Here is a 21,015-nt window from a genome sequence, read left to right as displayed (position 1 = left end):
TGACTCAAGCCTTCTCCATGCCTTGAACTTGGTCAGGCTGCCACTTTCACTGTCATTTAGAAGCGAGGTTCCATCAAACTCACCTCAAACAATTCCTGATGGGAGAGGTGGTTCCTGGGATCAAGCTCAAAGATCAAACAATGGTTCACTCCTGCCTTTCTCCAGCCATAGATATTAATTCCCAACAGGAAGACAAACTCAATCAAAATGAAGCCCCCTCTGTAAGCCCTCAGGAGGGGCCACACACTGGCTTTCTGGGATACGTAGATACCTAGAAAAAAAAACAGCAATGTTATACCACTTTGATCAGGTGGTTGTGGCAGCAGGACCATCATTTAACTGAAGGTGCGTAATGATAATAATAAATACTGATTAAACAACACTCCACCCAGAGAAGTTCTGGTCTGTATATTAGAACAAAAGGATGTAGAAGCAGTGGAGAAGGTGGTAAAAAGATATCAGGGACATAAGCAAAAATGTTCAGCTATAGTTATTAGGAAAGGACTGAATAGACTGGGTCCTATTGTCTGGAAAGGAGAGACTGAGATGTCTTTAAAATTACTAAGTTTGAAAGGAGTGGTTTAGAGGAGACGGTCGCTCTTTGTGGATTTTAAAAATGAGATGCTCTACATAAATAGGGTGTTCAATCCGGGAGAAATTTCTATGCCCAGAGACTGGTTAGGGTCCTGAACTTTAGGCAAAGGCAAATACCATGGATGCATTGAGGGGAAGTTAGATATACATGAGAAAGGATTGGGAGGATATGTTGAGTTCTTATGAAAGTTGTTCACCTGAAACTCTTTCTCTCTTCACAGATGCTGCCCAACAGTGAGCATTTCCAGAACTTTCTGATTTGTTATTTCTAACATCTGCAATACTTTGCTTTTGAATGAAAAAGGTCTGTTACTGGTTTAGATGAAGTCGGGTGGAAAGACAGTCAGACAGACCATAAACTCAGGCAGAGCCTATATCTGCCTGACTCCCTGCTATAAATTCTATATAAACCCTTTCCCACTTTGGGACATTGAAGCCAGATTTTGGTGTAACAACTTGTGCCACGATAACCACTGTTTTAGTTAGGATGCCAGTGGTAGTTTTTTTCTAACATAGAACAGAAAATTCTGGAAATATTCAGCAGGTCAGAAGCATCTGTGTGGAGAGAAATATTTAACATTTGAGGTCTGACCTGAGCGCTTCCAACATCTTCTATTTTATTTCATATTTCCAGCATCTGCTGTATTTTGGTTCTGGGTTGTTTTAACCTATGTCTTTGGGTAAAATTCTAATTGTTAATAATGTGTGCTGCAGTATGGTTGCCAGCTACTGGAGGTTGGTCACATGATGCCACATGCCATCATGCATCCAGCATCCTGCCCACTTAAGCAGCCTTTTCTCTTCCATCTCCACATTTTTTCAACTAGTAAACACACGATCAAAGAAAATGACCCAGTTTTTTAAAAAAAGCCGTATCTCACTTTCCTCCCAGAATTGGGTGCAGTCCTGCCAAGGAGACCAGTCTTCACTTCCCGAAGACTACATGTCAGTGATGGGAGGGTTGGCAACCTGCGCACTAACACCCACCTGAAATGGCCAATAGGCATTGGCTCGCCCATGTGATCCATCTATTCATTTTCTGATTGGCTGGGAGGGGTCTAGTTAGCAGTGGCTTGTGCATGAATATGGGCATAATGACCAACCAGTGGGAGGCCAGCTGGGTGGGATGTTGCCGAGCCCATTTGATGAAACCTTCAGGAAGCCATCTCAGGTCAGCAAGCTCTGTAATAGGTCGTTAGAGTGTCTCTGATTCTTCAATTACTGCCTGAAGCAAGTGATGAGGAAAAACAGGCAAGTTGACTGGAAGGTATTCCATGCCTCTTTTCCTATAAATATTTAACCGGGTGAAAGTATTTCTGCAGAGAGCTCCAGAGAAAGCTAAAGACTGAGCATCCTCCCTTTCTGAACTTTTGGTCAAGATCCAGCAAACACTATCTGTGGTTCTAGGGAAAACGAGGTAACTCTGTTCAGAAGTGGGCCCGTGAACATCTCTGCCTCTCTTTCTTCATTATGCTTTTGGCAGTCAGAGTTATGCTGCTCTGTGTTACTGGAGTCTCCCGTCTGTTCTCTGGTCACTTGATCTGCACACAGCATTGAATGATTCATGTCAGCCTGTCAGTAGTGTTGTTTACAATATCTCTGGAATACACAATGAGACCATGCTCCTTTCCCGGATGGTGGTGCTGAGTGCTTACCTTTGATGATTATCAGTACTGAGAGTGCCATAATGAGTCCACACTTGAACCCCTACACGAAAGGTTGTCCACACCGGGCAGACTGAGGGGACACAATGCAAGGTGTTTACCCGGGGAGATTGGGACCAGTGCTTCAGCCATTTATAACAAGCTTTGGGCATAACTCTTTATCATCCACTCATCATGTCTTTCCTACAACACCACACACACCCACCCACACACACACCCACCCAACCCACCCACCCACACACACACACACACACACACACACACACTCCATTGCCACATTGTGACTAACATGCACAATAACATTCACAGACACTGATCTCATCATCTCTTGGGCAGTTTCTCAAGATTGAGGATGACTTCTTGCATTCAGCTTTGATGGGTTTTGGACATGCTTTGTCAGGCTGATGGGGTGGGACTCCTCCACAGCAGGGGCAGGATGCGCAGGCGGCTAGTATGTGAGATGGTGCAGTGCTTCCACCGTTTACACAGGGCTTCTGTGTGCTCCTGATGCATGGCCCCGAGCTTCTCAATACAATCCCAGCAGCTCCTCCTCCATTTTGAGTAGTCATGGGCCAGAGGTTCCAGGAGGTCATGGGGAAACGTTTGAGCACATCTTGAATCTCTTTCCCTCTTCCACCTGGCAATCTCTTCCCCATGACAGAGCCTTGAATAGAGTGTCCGTTTTGGGAGCGTGGTGTTAGAATGTCCCAATGTAGTCGTCTGAGAGGTCACAGGGGCCTCAGTGTTGGAGATGATGGCCCGGGAGAGGAGACTGACCTTGGTTTGCTTACCTTTCCAGTGAACTTGGAGATTTTGCAGATACTGCATTGGTGGTATTTTCCAGTGTCTTGAGATGCCTGCTGTCGGTAGTCCAGATCTCAGAAGTATATAGGACAGGGATCACAGCTGCATGGTGGACTTTGAGCTTTGTGCAGGTCTGAGGTCCTGATCTCTTCTCCTCAATCGATCAAAGGCTGTGCTGGAGCACTGAAGACGTGATGATTTCTGCCACGCCCCCGGCAGCACATTCCAGGCACCTACCACTCTCTGTGTAAAAAAATTTGCCCCACACATCTCCTTTAAACTTTCCCCCTCTCACGTTAAATTCACGTCTTCTAGTACTTAACATTTCTAACCCGGGAAAAAGATTCTGAATGTCTACCCTATCTACGCCTCTTATAATCTTATAACCTTCTATCAGGTCTCTCCTCAGCCTCTGATGCTCCGGAGAAAACAACCCAAATTTCTCCAACCTCTCCTTACAGCTCATGCCCTCTAATCCAGGCAACAACCTGGTAAACCTCTTCTGCACCCTTTCCAAAGCCTCCACATCCTTCCTGTAATGGGGCAACCAGAATGGCACACAATACTCTGAGTCCTGAGGTGCTCCTGAGATATGAAATGTGGTCCATGTTTTCGTCATGAACCTTTGTTCTCTGAACACAGTGTGGTGGAGTGGGGGCAGGTTGGTAGAGGACCTGTTGTCTTGTGGATGTTGAGGGTTGGCCCATTTCTCATATACTTCAATGAATGACTCAACGATGGCTTGGGGGCTCAGCCTCCAAGTGTGTGCAGACACAAGGGAACTCTGCATATTGTAGATCGACTAACCTTCGTTCTGGACTGTGATAACCATTAATTGGACAGATTGCATTGAGTATAAGTGTCAGGAAGTCATGTTGCAGCCATATAAAACTTTGGTTATTCTGCACTTGGAGTATTGTGTGTCATTCTGGTTGAGCCCCCCCCCCCCCCCCCCCCTCCATTACAGGAAGGACATGGAGGCTTTGGAAAGGTGCAGAAAGAGGTTTCTACTGGGTTATTGCCTGGATTAGAGGGTTGGAGAAGAGGTTGGAGAAATTTGGGTTGTTTTCTCTGGAGCGTCAGAGGCTGAGGAGAGACCTGATAGAAGATTACAAGAGGCGTAGATAGGGTAGACATCAAAATCTTTTTCCAGGTTAGAAATGTTAAGTACTAGAGGACATCAGAGGGGGAAAGTTTTAAAGGAGATGTGTGGGGCAAGTTTTTTTTACACAGAGGTAGGTACCTGGAACAGATGCCGGGAGTGGTGGAAGCAGATACAATGGTGGCATTAAGAGGCTGTTTGATAGACACATGAACATACAGGAAATGGAGGGATAGGGAATCACGTACAGGCAGAAGAGATTCGGCATTGGGTTGATGCAGACATTGTAGGCTGAAGGGCCTGTTCCTGTGCTGTACTGTTCTGTGTTCTATGTTCAATGTTTTGTTAGATTCCCATCTGTTCTGAAAATTAGCTCTATTCCCACGTGAATGGTGGAGGTGAGATGCAACATCGCAGTGAGATGGATTGAGAAAAGTGCTGAAGCAATGACACAACCTGTTGGACAACGGTCTCCATTCAGGTTTGTAGACTCATTGCTTAGTATCACAGCATGTATGTCATCATAGAGGAATAATTTGGAAACAAGCTCAAGGAGGGTGTTTCACTGTCCCTCCTGACTGATTGAGTCAAAAGCTTGAGTAGGGTCAAAAAAGGCCAGGTATAGTTAGTGGTATTTGGCCCTGCACCTTTTTGGAGTGGTCACACAGTGAAGGTCATATCCATTATCTGAATGGACAGAATCTACACTATGATTCGGGAGCAGTTTGTGTTCTGTTACTCTAACGTACCCTCTCTGACTGTACTCCTCCTTGAGAGTGCACGCGCGTGCGCGCGCGCACACACACACATGCACACGCACACGCACATGCAGTCACTAGCACACATACATGTAAGACACACAAACTTCATTCACCAATCTTTAAATAAGCAATGCACTCTGACATTGCACTGTCAGTAACACACACATGCAAAAACACATACATTTACTGTCATTAATTTACACAAATGCGTACACTCACTCTCTCACTCACGTGTGTATGCATTTGCTCCAACACATCGATGGATTGGAAGTTGACTGACCTGTGCCATCCCTAGAGGTGGAACTCGAAGCCTCTTCATTGCCCTGGCTCTGTCTCCTCCTTCCAGCTGATTGGTGTAGAGTGACTGTGTGGCACAATTATGCATCTTAAGTATAATGAATTCTTCTTTGCTTTCGTTGCAAGTATTGTCATTACTACCTGTGTTGTATCTGTGATTTTTGATGCTGGTTTATGGCCAGGATTATGGCATTGGAACTCAATGGTTCTGATTCCGGCAAAGATACTAGCTGTGCTTTTTACTGTTACATTTTGTGGAGCATTCAGTGTGCATGAATAATTCCCACAACTGATATGCCATTTGCCAGTATCTCTGTCTGCAGTTGGTTCCTCCTGCTCCCCATGGATAGCTGCCTCTTGGTTTTTTCACAAGCCATAAAATTACAGAGAGGTTTGTTGTCCACAGTCAGGAGGAATTTGACTTTGCATGATATTTATCAAATTATCCATAAATAACCTGCACTTCTGCCCCATTATGAATTCTGTAAATACTCTCCCTCTACCTGTGCATTGCTGTATCCATAAATACACTTCTGCCTCTGATTGTATAATGCACTCTGTAAATACAGCCTCCCGCTTGTACAGTGCACTCTGTAAATACCCTGTAGTATGCACCTGTACCCTGTGATTTCTGTAAATACCTTTCTCCTTCTGTTTGTATGCTACACTCTGTAACTATCTCAGCGTGTCTGAATGCCATGGTCTCTGAAAGTACCTCACTCTGTGTCACCACCCTCACAGTAGAGTGCATTTTGCAATCTTTGTAAAAGCTTTTCCCTCTGCAAATGTTTTCTTATAGTCTAGTACTATTGGATAAGCACCTCTTGTTCCAGCAGTCTCAAAGCACCTCAATGTGTCTGCCTATGTTTGGTAGTCTCTGTAAGTGCCCTTTCTCTCAGCCTGTATATTGCAGTCTCTGTATACACCTCACAGTCTCTGCCTATACACCGCGGATTCTAAATATGGCATTCTCTGTAAATAACCACCTCACTCCCTGGTATGTTGTAGTCTTGGTAAGTACCTTTTGTCTCTGTAAGTACCCTTGACCTCTTCCTGTATGCTGCAGTTTCTCTAACTACCCTGCTGTGTGTCCATCTGTATGCAGTGATCTGTGAGGATCTCATTGTGGCTGCTATTACCCTTGTTCCCTGGACATGCCTTGCAGTTTTTGGAAAAACCCCTCCCACTTTCTCACAGTCCTGTACCATTGGATGAAGCAGCACTTATTCCAACAGGTTCCTCAATGTGCCTTATTAATGCCTCTCTATAGATAACCCCATCCCTCTGCCTCTAGCCCAGTCTCTGTAAATATCCCTTTCACTCTGCTTGTTTATTGTGCTCTGACTGTACACTGCATTCTCTGCAAATACTTCTCGCCTTCTGTTGTATACTGTAAATACTGTCTGTATATTGCAGTTTCTGTAACTACCCTCTCAGTACACTATATGTAAATACCCCTCTCGCTCTGCTTGCATACTGCAGTCCCTACAAATACCTCTCACTCTTTCTCTGTATGCTTCACTCTGTAAATGCCACATTGTCTGCCAATACCTCAGCCTCTGCCTGTGACTTTCAGTCTTTGTGAAAGTTCCCATCTTTCTAAATCTATTTCCGATCTTGTACCATTGGATAAAGCACCACCCATTCCAGCCCACAGGCAGCAGGTCTGAACAACCACCCAACACCTGGACACACACATGCAGCACGGTGGCGTAGCAGTTAGCATAACGCTATTACAGTGCCAGTGACCTGGGTTCAGTTCCCGCCGCTGTCTGTAAGGAGTTTGTACGTTCTCCCTGTGTCTGCGTGGGTTTCTCCAGGTGCTCTGGTTTCTTCCCACACTCCAAAGATGTACAGGTTAGGAAGCTATGGGCATGCTATGTTGGTGCTGGAAGCGTGGCGACACTTGCGGGCTGCCCCCAGCACACTCTACACAAAAGATGCATTTCACTGGGTGTTTCGATGTACATGTGACTAATAAAGATATCTTATAATCTTATCTTATAAAGGAGTTTTTTGGCAGGTCTCATCCTTCAGTGTGTACTGGGAACCCATCATACCTCCCAGTGGTATAGCCACAAGCACAGGGGTGACTATATTCCTGTAAAAGCCTACAACAGCCTATCATAATCCTAGGTTATTGTGTGAATGTGGCTCATTTCCCAAAGCCCTGGCGAGAGATGTTGATGGTAGAACTCTGATCTGAACAGGGGTATAATGCTGGCCTCTGAACACGTGAGGAGGGGCCCCATTCAGTCCGTCCACACCTACCTCCACCTCGCTTATTAGCTGGTCTATCTTTTTGCTGGTGTACACTGTCGAGCTCTCCACTTGAGCTGTCTGCCAGCTTGCGCCTTTTGATGCATTGAACATTTTGTCATACTTCTTCAAGATTTTGGAAAAACCAGTGAGATTGAGATTCTGGAATGGAAGAAGAGACTGCACTGTCACTGTTCTCTTGAGATGGTGGAAGGGAGGGAAGGTGGAAGGAACACAATTGGCTAAATCTTTTGAAAAGAACAAAGAGCTCATGTTGTGTGTATTTCCTATTACACAAATCGGCCAATGCATTCTGAGGGTTATAATGATCACACTATAGGTCACAAATCACTAGAGCGAGCTGCATCCTGTCCCCCAGTCTCATTATTTTTTAAAAAATTGCATGTTAATTATCTGTTAAACTCACTACAGAAAAGTTATAGCTGTTGATGGGCTTCTGGTTAACAAACATTTTGCTTAATTCATGGTGACTAATCCAATGGAGGAGCATTGGTTGATAAGGGAACTGGGTGGAGTAGTAAAGCGTGATGAGGTTGATGATTTCCCGGAGGTGTAGGTGAGAGGGAGAATCCGTGGGGAGAGGATGGGAATGTGGAGAGAATAAAATGGGATTGTGTAGAGTGTAAGTGGGTGGTTGATGGTCGGCATGGACCCTGTGGGCTGAAGGGCCTGTTTCTCTGCTGTATGACTCTATGATTATGTGTATGGGCTTCACTAGGCCGGGATGAGGCAACATGAGGATCTAAAATGTCCTTGGAACTATCTTTTTTATTTCATTGATAAATCCGTCAATGGATGTATTTCCTGACCTTGTACAGATACTTCCTCCCCCCACCCTCTCCCCCTTCCCCACTTCTCTCCATCAGAGGCTGTTGCAGGATAGGGCACATTGTTGGTTATCTCAGCCATGGCCTGATGAACACCTGTCATGAAATGACATTGGTGATTAGAAGATAAATAAATGTAAAGACAAAATTGGTCCAAGCTGTTTCAGAAAAATAAATCACCTCTGAACTCTAGTCTCTGACTCTCCCTCTCACCATTGTAACTTCTCCTGATTTTGGGGAGATTAATTACTGCAGGAGCTCATTTCTGGGCTGCCATTCAATCAGATCCAGGCTGATCTGCAACTCAACCTCATTTTTACACCTTTGTTCGAATGTTCCCTGGTGAGCTCCATTTGGCCTATAGCATCCACAACGTTTTGAGGGAGCAGGTGCATTAGTGAGAGAGGTATTGCATCTTTCTCAACCTCAGCACAACCCAAATCACTCCACAAATGAAGAAGAGGATGACTTTTAATGAATAGTCAATCCTGCTGGATAGGAAAATGCAGCAGCCAATTTGCATATGTCCCATAATCATCAAAGAAATGTGAACAAGTATTGCAATTATAATGTTTTAGGAATAAATGTTGGTCAGGACTCTGAGTGTTTTCTACCCATAGAGGCAGTGCTTTTTCTACATGTGAGGGCAGAGCAAGGTCAGGGTATATTTAGTATCACATCCAACAGACAGCACCTCCAACAGTGTTGCACTTTTTCAGCACCGCACAAAGTTTATGCACAAAGTTCTATGGAATGGTCTCGAACCCACCACCTCCTGCTCCAGAGGTGGGCATGATACCACTGACCATTCAGAGACCCTCTCCTTGATCCGCGTTTATGAGATTGACAATGCATTCACAGTGGATTTGAGATTGACGATTTGTTCTGTTTCACATTTCCACTCAGATCATCAGCCGGTGTTAGTAATGGCCATGGAGTCATTGGAATGGCCCCTGTCCTCCCCATATACAATCTGAAAGTTTCAATAATGACATTAAGGGATATCTTAATTTTTTTTCTGCTGGATCCTACCCATCTCGTTGGGCTGAAATGATCTCCCACGTACCTGGTAATTCTGCAGTAGAACTAGGTTAAGATAGAGTTCACTGAAGGCCAGCTTCAGGTCACAGATTTTCTTGTGTCGTGCTCGGTGCCTGTGTGGTTTAAGAAGGATGCTCCTCCAGTGCCCCGTTGATCTTGCATCGATCCCTCTCTGGGCATCAAGTACTGCTTCAAGTTCAATCTGCAACGTTGCTAATCTTCTTTGGGCTTCTGCAAGTTTTTCTGAAGATGTGGGGGGTAGGGTAGAAAGACATTTCTATTTAATTAAGGAGTAATGTAAAAAGATGACTACCTCTCATGGATTCACATCATAAGAATTGCTCTCATTCATTAATAACGTATTTTACTCTAGCAACATGAGTCAGAGTTAAAGGTGTACGCGATCCACCACAGGAAACTGGAATCAGCAGGAAAGTAAAACACATAATTAATAACGTAACTTACAAGATTGCTTATTGCTAAACGAAATGCCTCCCACTGTTCACTGTACTCATAGCACTTCATCTAATCCTAGCACTTATCTAGGGAAAACTGTGAATTAAGTAATATTTTGTTTTTACCTATTAAACAACCTGTTGGGTTGTTAGATGTGAATCAATATACCTGGCACCCATAACTGGTGCAGGAGGCAGAGCATGAAATTCCTTTCCATCTGCCCGAGGATGGCTCATGCAAGATTTGAAATATTGCCGAGTCCAGTTCATTAGCTTTGCATTCTGTCTGTCAATGTTTGGTGACAGGCGAGAGAAGAGGTGAATGCAAGAAAGGTTCTGGATGTCACTTGGGTGGAATAACATCATCTTCAGATTATGGAGTGCTGGTGTCCATTTTCATTTTAAGTGGAGAATGTGGCTCTTTCTAATTGGTGCACTGAAGTTTACTTTGGTAAATATTGCACGGCATCTCCCAGAGTCAGTGTCTGTCCCCGTTGTGTCCAGGTAATTGCAAGGACTTAGCTGAGAAGTGCCATCAGCTGGAGCAACTTGCAATCAAGCCAAGGAATCCTATTGGTTCCCTGAGATGTAATTTCAGGTGAAGAAGTAATTACATTAATTAACTAATCTGAAATTTTTCTTCAGTAGTTTTGCAGTACCACTCAACAAGAGATTAAGCAAACTGAGCAGAGTCTAAGATAGAACTAATTATTTGTAATCTGATTTACTTCCTTATCTCCATTTTAAATTTGAAGTATTGTTTTGCTTTAAGATCTGGAATTACGGTAAAATGGACACAAGGTTTATCGTCTCCATTGGTGCTACTCTCAATCCATCAATATTGTTTGTAACTTCGAGAAATCAGCTCTTCATTGTTGATGTAGTCTCTGCCTCAGTCTCTGACCCCAGCTGGAGCGAAGTCCAGATGCATAGTCTTGGAGAGTACCAGTGGTGTAAAGAGCAGAGGGAAGACCATATGATCAAGAAGCAGTGAATCAGATTAAGTGTAGTTATACCTTTTGAAATGATCTGATGGCCTAGTAGCTAATTACATTTGTCTCTCAAAGTTGGGGATTTTGCTCTGGGCTTTGTATTGTTGAGAATGGTACAAAACTCAGCACTGGAGACTCCCTTAGTTATTAGAACATAAGGAAAAGAAGCAGGAGTAGGCCTTACCTGCTCCTAGTAGACCTTCTCTGCCATTCATTGAGGTCATGGCTAATCTGATCTGGGTCTTATCTCCATTTCCCTGCCAGTTCCCTTAACACTTACCTCTCTAATGCCCAGGAAACACTCCACCTCTGCCTTGAAACCATTCAATTCCTCAGTTTTCACACCTCTCTGGGATAGAATACATCTGAGATGAAAACTCCTCCTCCTCGCCACTTTAGTTGGAAGATCCCTTATTCTGAAACTATGCCCCAGTCCTAAATTCTTCAACAAAGGGAATCATCCTTTGATGAAGAAAGGCAGGCACTGTAGTGTAGAGGGCAGGCACGGTAGGGTAGTGGTTAGCATAACGCTATTACAGCGCCAGTGACCCAGGTTCAGTTCTGGCCGCTGTCTGTAAGGAGTTTGTACATTCTCCCCGTGTCTGCGTGGGTTTCCTCCGGGTGCTCCAGTTTCCTCCCACATTTCAAAGGCGCACGGGTTAGGAAGTTGTGGGCATGCTATGTTGGCTCCGGAAGCGTGGCAACACTTGCGGGCTGCCCCCAGAACACTCTACGCAAAAGATGCATTTCACTTTGTGTTTTGATGTACATGTGACTAATAAAGAAATCTTATCTTATCATCCACTTAGCATCTGCTCAACCAACTAGAATTTTAAATACTTCTGTCCTAAATACCAGCAAGTATGGAACCAACCAGCTCACCCTTTCTTCATAAGCTAATTTCATTTCAGAAATAAATAGGGGCTACATTCCAAACCTTTTGTCATTGGCTGGAAGTCATAAAACAAACAAACATTTGTTCTTTCTGATCAATTTTAGCGACAGGTTGCTTCAGGGTAATTTCATGTTACCACATTCAGCAGGAGTTGAGGCTAAAGGAGGACAATGTTGCAGCCCTGTTTCCAATCTTAGCCTTTGAGCGCCATTTCCCTGCAAGATCGCCTTGGTATGTCACTACATTGGCCTGGCTTACAGAAGTACCAATTTGTTGCTAGGTAAATCTGTCCCTCTGATGACTGCTTCATTTCATAACACAGAAGGCAAAGAGTATAAATAAAAAAGAAGAGAATCTTGAGTTTACCTGCATAAAATGTATTTATTTTGGTTAGTTCTTTCTCACTTATCTGAAAGAATCTTTCTTCCAATGATGCATAATATCGTTGAATAACTGCAGGTTCTGAAACTGCAGAGACAAACAGAAAATTCGTCAAAAAAACTTGGGTAAAATCATCAAGATTAAAAGATTTTAGAACTTTTATACTGAGAATTTTACATAAACCAGTAGTCTGTGATATCACTTATCTTGAATCAAAGGGTAAAATGGGACACATTTGTCAGAACTGACCTGAGACATTAACTCTGGCTCTTTCTCCACAGATGCTGTGTGACCTGTTGAGTATTTTCAGCATTTTTAGTTTTATTTCAGATTGCCAGTATCTGCTGATTTTTGCTTTTTTTTGATAGTATACCCTAGGTGTGATGGGCACCAACTACACTCCAGCTTGTTTTTCTGGAGAAGGTCAATTTGAAAAGCTTTTATTCAGTAGAAAGCTACGGATCCCTTGTTATCTACCAACCTGTGCCAGACATGTATCATCCAACCCTACCACTACCCAGTAACTCTAACCAGTTTCATCTCTGAGTCAGAAAAGATTCCAATTTATACAGATTTCAGATACTTTGCAGAACTACATTCAGAATTCCTTCTCTTTAAATGGGATGACAAGTGTAGTGAGCTGTACTCAGCCCAAATGATCAAACCCATTTAAAGGTCTTTTTCTTGGTCTAGCAAATTAGCTGTATGGGAGGAACTTTGACATTTCATGTGTGTTTTTATATTTCATTCCTGGGTTGATTTACTGCCATAATGTCAGTTAAAGAGCCACTGTCTGCTTGAATACCTGGTGGTAAGACAGTGACCTGCTTCCTTAGTGATTTGGTGGTCAAATTGTTTTCAATTTCTGATTTTTATCCCTGAAAATATTATGGCTTATTATATGAGATTTAAGTCAATTTTTTATGCCTTAATAAGTCATAATTAATGTTTAATAATGTCACAAGCTCCAAATTGCCACTTTTATATACAGCAAAAACAGATTTGCTGGATGAAAGCGGGTCAGCCAGTATCTGTGGAAGGAAATGGACAGTCACCATTTCAAATTGAACCCTTTCATCTGGACAACAATTCTCAATGTGTGCAATGCCATTCCTTCAGTTAAGTATTTCACAGTCCTATAAAATCAATTCTACTTTTATTCATAATAGTTTGCTTGCGCATAAATCAACCAAAAAGTGAAGGTTTGTGTGCGTGGAGAGATCAGGGTGAGCCCTCTGACACCAGAAGTTAATTACACACATTCCATTGGTGGGACAGCTTTCTTACAGTAGAGGACGGCCATGGGGGAAGAAAGGGGCACGGGGGATTGTGTCCTGTGTGAATGTGAGCAAGCACATACAGTGAAGGATGTAAAACAACAGCAATGTAACACTGTGACAGAGTTGAATTGAAACAAATGACCCAGATAGTTGGTAGACTGCCAACGGAAATATGGTTATTAAAAGTTATCAATTTATTGTGCAATCCAGACTTCTGAGAGAAAGAATCCATCACCCATTGGCTGTTAGCCTTGGCTGAATGGATAGTATCTGACCTCTGAAACAGGAAGTTGTGAATCCAGTTCCCATTCATTGGTCCTTGCACAATTTAGACTGACTCTCCCAATGTGAAATGAGGAAGTATGGCATTGCTGAAGGTGCAGTTTTCAGGTGTGATGTTGAACCAAATCTGCTAGATGTGCCTTGCCAGGTGGATGTATAAGATCGACACTGCGCTGGTGCAGCCTCCTGCACCTGTGTAGAACTCACTGATTTCATCACCTTCACCTACAACTTCCACCCTGCCCTCTGATTTACCTGGACCATTCCTGATTCATCTCTTCCTTTTCTGGATCTCTCTGTTCCCATCTCTGGTGATAGACTTGCCGTTGATGTTTTCTACAGACCCAGCAACTCCCACAGCCACCTCAACTATTCCTCCTCCCACCCTCCCTCCTGTAAGGATGTCATCCCTTTTTCTCAATTTCTCTGTCTCCACCGCATCTGTTCTCAAGATAAGACCTTCTGCAGCAGGGCTTCTAAAATGTCCTCCTTCTTCAAAAGTGTGGCTTCCCATCTGCCATAGTTGATGGAGCACTTATATTTCCTCCATTCATACATATTTCTTCCATTTCCCACACATCTGCTCTCATAACCCACCCCCCCCCCCCCAAGGCATAACAGCATTTGGTCCTCACCTTTTACCCTTGACATCTAGCACATCATCCTCTGCCACTTCCACCAGCTCCAACATAATCCCACCACCTCTCACATCTTCCCCTCTCTCCCCCTTTCTGCTTTCCGCAGAGACTGCTCTCTTTGGAATTCTCTATCTTTTGTTTATGGCTTCAAGCTTTGGCATCACCCTCATGTGGAACCATCTTCACCCATCTACCCTCTTCCATAATCTCAAAGATCATTAGGACATCCATCGATTTCCTCCTCACACAAATAATCACAAAAGGAAGTCCACTTCTTCACCAACTTATCCTTTTGTGAATCCAGAATTTGGTTAAGCTCCTTGCGAAAATATTTATGTTTGTTTAAGACATTGCGAAGACTGACTTGATTAATTTATTTCCAATTTTCTCATTACCTGACAAGGGATTTTATTCCTCTGTAAAGCTAATTGTTATAAACTGGAACAAAAACTCAGTCAGATATCCCGCATGGAAAACAAGAGCTAATGTTTGGTGTTTGTTTGTGGATTGTCCCCACTGATTTATTACTGTCTATCTCTCCCTCAGAAATACAAAGGCTGATAAGCTACAAGATGGAGAACAAAGGAACAGGTGAGTTGGAAAGACACTGTTTGTTACATCCAGAGAAGACAGCAATTTTCTTGAGGTGAACTACACAGGCAAGTGTCTGTGGTTACTTTATAGATTAGGATTCAACAACCAATGATGTTAGTTAGGGAATTAATACTTGCTAGGATTTAATTTATTTTCAGGATATGTTTGTATGGGGATGTGAACTGCCCTTTCTCTGCCGGCCGAAAGTTTAGAACTCTTTTTATTCACCTAAGAAGCAGGAATTTTGCGAAAGTTCAGCTGCCACTGAAGCAATCAGAGAGCTGACCACTGAACTTCCTCTGAGAGTGAGTGAGAAGTAGAGAATCATCCTGTTTTCTGTATCTTTTGGAGCTATTGTATTTTTGTCCCAATTTGTGCTCTGCCCACAGCCAAGGAAAGCCAACTTCTCACAGCCCAGTTTGGGTGGGTCATGAGAGCACTCTGCAATGAACCTCTACTTTTCTTAAAATTGTGGCTCCCAGCATGATAGCCTTCTGTTACAGCCCCATCACAACCTCTTTAGTCTGTGACTAATTCCATCCTCTTCCTCTGCCAATCACATTCATTGATTCGTTTCTCAGACTGATCACCACAACAACAGACGTTTGTTTTATGTTGCCACTTTAACATGGCTAAACATTCCAAGATGCTTTACAGGACCATTATGAAATAAACGTTGACATTGGACTATGTAAGGAGATATTAAAGCAAAGGAATAAAAGCTTAGTCAGGGAGATAGGTTTTAGGCAGCAACTTAAAGGTAGAGAGATATATAGAATGGTGCTGTAGACAACGGTGGAGAAAGTAAATCTGTGGTTGAGGCCAGAATTAAAAGAAAACAATTACCACAGTAGATTGTAGGTCTGGAGGATGCTGGGCTGTCCTGGTGTTCTATGTGCTCCTGAGCAAAGTTTCAAACCTCAGGTCCCATCCTTCCCCCACTTGTTTCCACTTTCACGTCAGTCAACTTTACCCTTGCACCACGGCGATCGACCCCAACTTCTTTGGTCTCCACAAATAACTCTGGTCCCTGCTAGAATTCTGCTAAATTTATTTTGCAACTTCCAAAGCCTTAAGATTCTTCCTGAAGTGTGAAGCTTAGTATTGACATTATAAGTCACTGGTTATGCTTCATTATATTTTAACCTCCTCACCCATCTTTAGTTTCCTATTCATTATTTGCAGCAGTTTATGGATGAACTGAGGATAATATGGGTAAAGAAGCAACCATTCTTTACCCATATTATCCTCAGTTCATCCATAAATCAATAGATTTTCTTTAAGCTGACAACATCAGAGGTTTCATCAGTGGCCGTTGGGTAACTGACCCACATTCACCCACCAGTGCTCATTATTTACACTGGGTACCAGTGTAGCAATGCATCCTTGTTAAGATTATCTTGTTATTCAAATCCCTCTATCGCCTTGCGTCTCACACCTACTCCAGCCCTACTGTCCGACAAGAACTCCGTGCTCCTCTGGTTCTGGTCTCATGCACGTTCCCCCTTGATGGTTGTATGTTCAACACTCTAGGCCCTCGGCTCAGCATTCCTTCCTTAAAACTGTCCACCTCTCTAATCCTTTAAGACACTCTTAAGAACTTGCATCAAGCTTTTGGTCACCTAACTAAGTACATCTTCTATGGTTTACTGCCAAATGTAACCTAGTCTAATAAAGCTCTTGTGGAACATTTTACCATGTTAAAGGTGCTGTACAATTGAAAGTTGTGGTTGTAATTGCCCTTGTTACCTTCATTAAAGGACTGTTACTCTCTGGGCAAAGTGGAGATGGTGACTCCAATTGCAAAGGCAGGTGTTCAGCAGCAGATTCTTTGTTCCAACCCCTAAAGTGGAGCATTGTCTTTAACCAGACAACTATTTGTTTCATGATAAATAAATACTGACAGCACAAATAAAACCTTGCCCCTTGTTAATAATACAAAAGGAAATCGATCCCCACCTAGCCATCAATGCTTCAGTCAGTGCTGAGGTTAAACTCTGTTGCTAATTCCAGTTAGCAAAATGCATAGAAAACGCAAGTGAATGATAAAGAGCAACCTCTTGTTGTTTGGGATCACTGGCACCACAACACGGGGCAGAGGGCAAGGTGGGGATGGGATGGCATTGTTCTGCAGGGCAGTCAAACAGCTGGAGTTTATAGGCTGCCTCTGTCGGTCTCCATGACAACATTCGTGTCCTGTAGCAGCTGCGTACTATCATGTTTACAGTGGTGAAAGGAGTCCAAAGGAAAAGGATAGTCTGGTGTTTTATATGTACAGTGCTTCTCACAACCTCGGGTCATCCTGAAGTGATTAATACTTATAACGTAGATAATATGCAGCCAGCTTGCACACAGCAAGCTCTCCCAAACACAATGTGATTATAGATCAGATAATCTGTTTAAGTGATATTGAATCAGGGATAAATATTGACCAGGACTAGGGATAATTCCCCTGGTCTTCTCTGAAATAGTATCATGGGATCATTTGTGTTCACCTTGGAGAGAAGGTAGGTTTAACAACACATCCAAAGGATTGCACTTCAGGGAGTATAGCCCTTCCTCGGCATTTAGCTACAGCGTCCATACAGATATTTTGATGGAGCCCCTGAAGCCAGATTTAAACCCTCAACCTTCTCACTCAGAGAGTGCTGCCCTCTGAGTCCCTGCTGACATGCTGCAGAAACAAAACGTGAGGCACAAACCTGGCAGGGTGCCCAGTGGGTTTTGGGAGGAGCCCTGTGGGGCTGTGTGGAAGGGACGTTACTTTTGGTAACCAGCATTCCATAAGACCACGTCCAAGTTCACACAAAGGTCGACGTGTCAATAGGTGAACAGGAGGATGTTCTTTTCCTGTGAAACTGCACCTTATGATGGGAGTTAGAAATACTTAAGAGAATAAAATATCAAGGATCTTAGACCAGCAGGATAATCTTACAACATGAAATAGGGAAGGCAATAGTGTAATCTGCCTTAAGTTTCAACTGGTTGAGCTGGAGACAAGGGAGAGGGCAGGTGACCAGGCAGAGTAAAGGGAAGTGGGACTGATAGCTCAGGAGATTACAACTATTGAAGAGGATAGGTAACTAATCAGAGTAACTTGGGGGAAGGGGTGGGTGGGGGGGGGGGCGTAGGTCCTGAGGACAAGTGACTGGCCAGAGAAGGGCGATTGGGAATTGTGTCAAGAGGAATGGCTGTGGATGTCCAAGGAGTTGTGGGTATTGATGAAAAGTGACTGTATGAGGCAGGTTGAAGTCTTCAAACATCAGAATGACTTTCTTTGAGACAGCTTTTTTCTTGGAATGCCACCCAGAAAAGATTACTTTTCCTGGCTCTCCTTAGGACACCTTAAGCATTGAAATACACCATGCCAGCTGTTCAGTATTTCTTAATGTTAAAATAAGAAGATCTTTGCAGCATGCAAATTATATAAATATAAAGCAAATAATGAGTAAATTAGACTGGATACATATTCATTTCTGACTAAAGAAATAGAGAAAACAGGAGTGTAATAACAGATTTCAAGAGAGTGCAAATGGACAAAATGGGCAGATGAAATTCAATACAGAATAGTGGGAAGTGATTGATATATTTCAGCAATTTGGATAAAAATGAAACAATTTTAAAAACATTGGGGATAGGGAATCTTGGGAGTGTTTCTATGCAAATCTTTGGAGGTAACAGCACAGGACTGGAATAAAAATAAGTAGGTTTCTTAAGAGTACAACAACAAATAAAGTTGTGCTAAGTCTTAAATAAACCCAAGGAACCAGAGAAAATAAGATGGGACAAAAAGTAAAATTCTGCAGATGCTGGAGGGTGGTTTTGCTGAGGCCACAGGACACATTTAATAGAATGAATGGAATAAGATTTGCAAAGTTTTATGTATGTGGTAGCTTAATGTTCCTGGACTAGTGATCCAGTAGACTGGATTAATAATGGGAAGATGTGATTTCAAATCCATCACAACAGTATGGGTATTAAAATGCAGTTAATTAAGTAAATCTGTTGTAAAAGATTAGTGCTACAAATGGTGTTGATATTTGTCAAGCCTATTCAGTTCACCGATGTCCTTTCCCAATCTAACCCCTTTGTCACTCCAGTAACATAGTTGCCTTTAACTCTTCTCTGAAGTAGCATGATAGATTCCTCACCTTCACCTTCCCAAGTATAACTGAGGATGCACGATAACTGCTGGCCTTGCCAGCTGCATTCTCATCCCATAAATGGACAGAAAATAAACTGGAACGAAAAGTAAAACAATTGTAGATGCTGGAAATCGGAAAAATGGAAATATTAAGCAAGCCAGGCACTTTACATAGAGAGAATTGATATTTCAGGCCATTGACATGCTGAGTATTCCGGGCACTCTCTATTTTTATTATGTAAAAGAAGCTGGAGTTGTAAAAAGACAAATAAGAAAGGTATTTTTCATAGAAGTGTTCAAAGGTTGTCTGGACAGCTTAAATAGGAACAATTCTTTCCAGTGGCATAAGGATCAGTAGGAGGAGACAAGTTTACCCAAAAAAATCTGAGGTGACATCAGGAAATACTGCAATAGGAATTCATCTGCAGTCAGGGATGCTAAAGGTGCTATAGAACAGCAGTAGCATGTTCTATCCTGCCTCCAAATTTCAGTTCCATTGACTCTGTCACCAAGACCATAACACTGCTGTACTCTGTGAATCCCTCTGTTCATCTTCTCCGGGAACCCCCATGCATGGCCTGTTCCTTTTCTTGATGACCACAGAATCATACACCATGGAAATACCATTTGGCCCAACTCATCCACGCCGACCAGTGGGCACCCTTCATAACCCCATGAATCAAAAGAAGTCCAATCACCTACTTTTTTAATACATTAGTGCAATATATATCCACTGCACTCTACCACACCTTCAACTCCAGAGCAATTGCTTATTAAGTCCTTACTCATCCATAAAGATTATCAAGAATATTTGTCTGCATCTACTCTTCACCCTCATTCATCAGGAACTTCTTTGAAGGGGTCCATAGCCCTTCTTTGCCTAAGCAATTCAAGGGTTCATCTCGACATTTAAATGCTCTTAGTGACCCTGCTTCAACCATGCTCTCAGGCTGTACTTTCCAGGTACTTACCACTCTCTGGGTGAAGAAGGTCCCCCTTGTATCCCCACTGAATCTCTTCCCCTTTATCCTAAACCTACATCTTCTAGTTTTATCTACCTTTGATATGGGGAAAAGTTTCCTGCAGTCTACCCTATCTATACCTCTCATAATTTTACATACCTCAATTATGTTCCCTTGCAACCTCCTTTGCTCCAGGGAGAAAAGACCTTGCTTCTCCAGTCCCTCCTCATAACTGAACTCTCCATCCCAGGCAACATCCTGGTGAATCTCCTCTGCACCCTCTCCAGCGCTGTCACATCCTTCCTATACCTTGGTGACTAGACCTGCACGCAGTACTCCAGCTGAGGTCTGACCAAGGTTTTATGAAGTTGGAGAATAATCTCCCTACTGCTGTATTCAATGTCCCCATGTCAAAGCTTTCCTGGCAGCCTCCCATTTTCCACTCTACACAAGCATTTGTTCATCCAAAACTCTACCACAAATATCCCATTTCACATCCCATCCTGTGGACCACATTGACTTCTGCAACATCTCAGTTTTAAAATTCCCATCCTTTTCTTCAAATGTGGTCTTGTCTGTGTCTCTGCAACCTCTTTCTGCATTCCAATCCTTAATTACAACCTTTATCGCTGCTCCTCCAATTTTGACCACTTCCACATCCTTAGTTTTTTAATCATTCCGCAATCAGAGGTCCTGCCAAAGGTCTGGAATTCTCTCTCTAAACCCCCCAGCATCTTATCACACTCCTTTAAAGCATTCCTTGATACCTGCCTCTCTGACTATATTATTGATCATAAAATCTCATCATCAAGTTTCTTTAATGATGCTCCTGCAAGGTTTTACTATGTCAAGAGATGTAAACATAGACCCAGTGGGCCAAATGGCCTGCTTACGCGCTGTATAAATGCAAATTGTTTTCTGATGAATGTCAGTCATAATATTATTACAAAACAGTTCTTTTTATTTCTATATATATTTGGGTGAATGTCAGTGTATTACACCAGAGCCCAGCTGCTCTCCTG

General features: G+C 42.9%; 1 protein-coding gene across 1 annotated transcript in view; it reads right to left on the bottom strand.

Moving 5' to 3' along the window:
* Positions 1-21,015, bottom strand: part of LOC127582066 (xenotropic and polytropic retrovirus receptor 1 homolog) — a 55,106-nt gene that overhangs the window by 16,598 nt on the left and 17,493 nt on the right. Inside the window, 7 exon segments of the mRNA XM_052037046.1 lie at positions 84-271; positions 2,250-2,295; positions 2,297-2,331; positions 5,202-5,289; positions 7,494-7,643; positions 9,396-9,613; positions 12,079-12,180. Of these exon segments, the coding sequence (XP_051893006.1) occupies positions 84-271; positions 2,250-2,295; positions 2,297-2,331; positions 5,202-5,289; positions 7,494-7,643; positions 9,396-9,613; positions 12,079-12,180 (827 nt within the window).

The sequence above is a fragment of the Pristis pectinata genome, chromosome 23, assembly GCF_009764475.1.
Source record: "Pristis pectinata isolate sPriPec2 chromosome 23, sPriPec2.1.pri, whole genome shotgun sequence".
Taxonomy (NCBI): domain Eukaryota; kingdom Metazoa; phylum Chordata; class Chondrichthyes; order Rhinopristiformes; family Pristidae; genus Pristis; species Pristis pectinata.
Note: the sequence above shows the minus strand (reverse complement) of the source record. Positions and strands in the feature narration are given on the sequence as shown.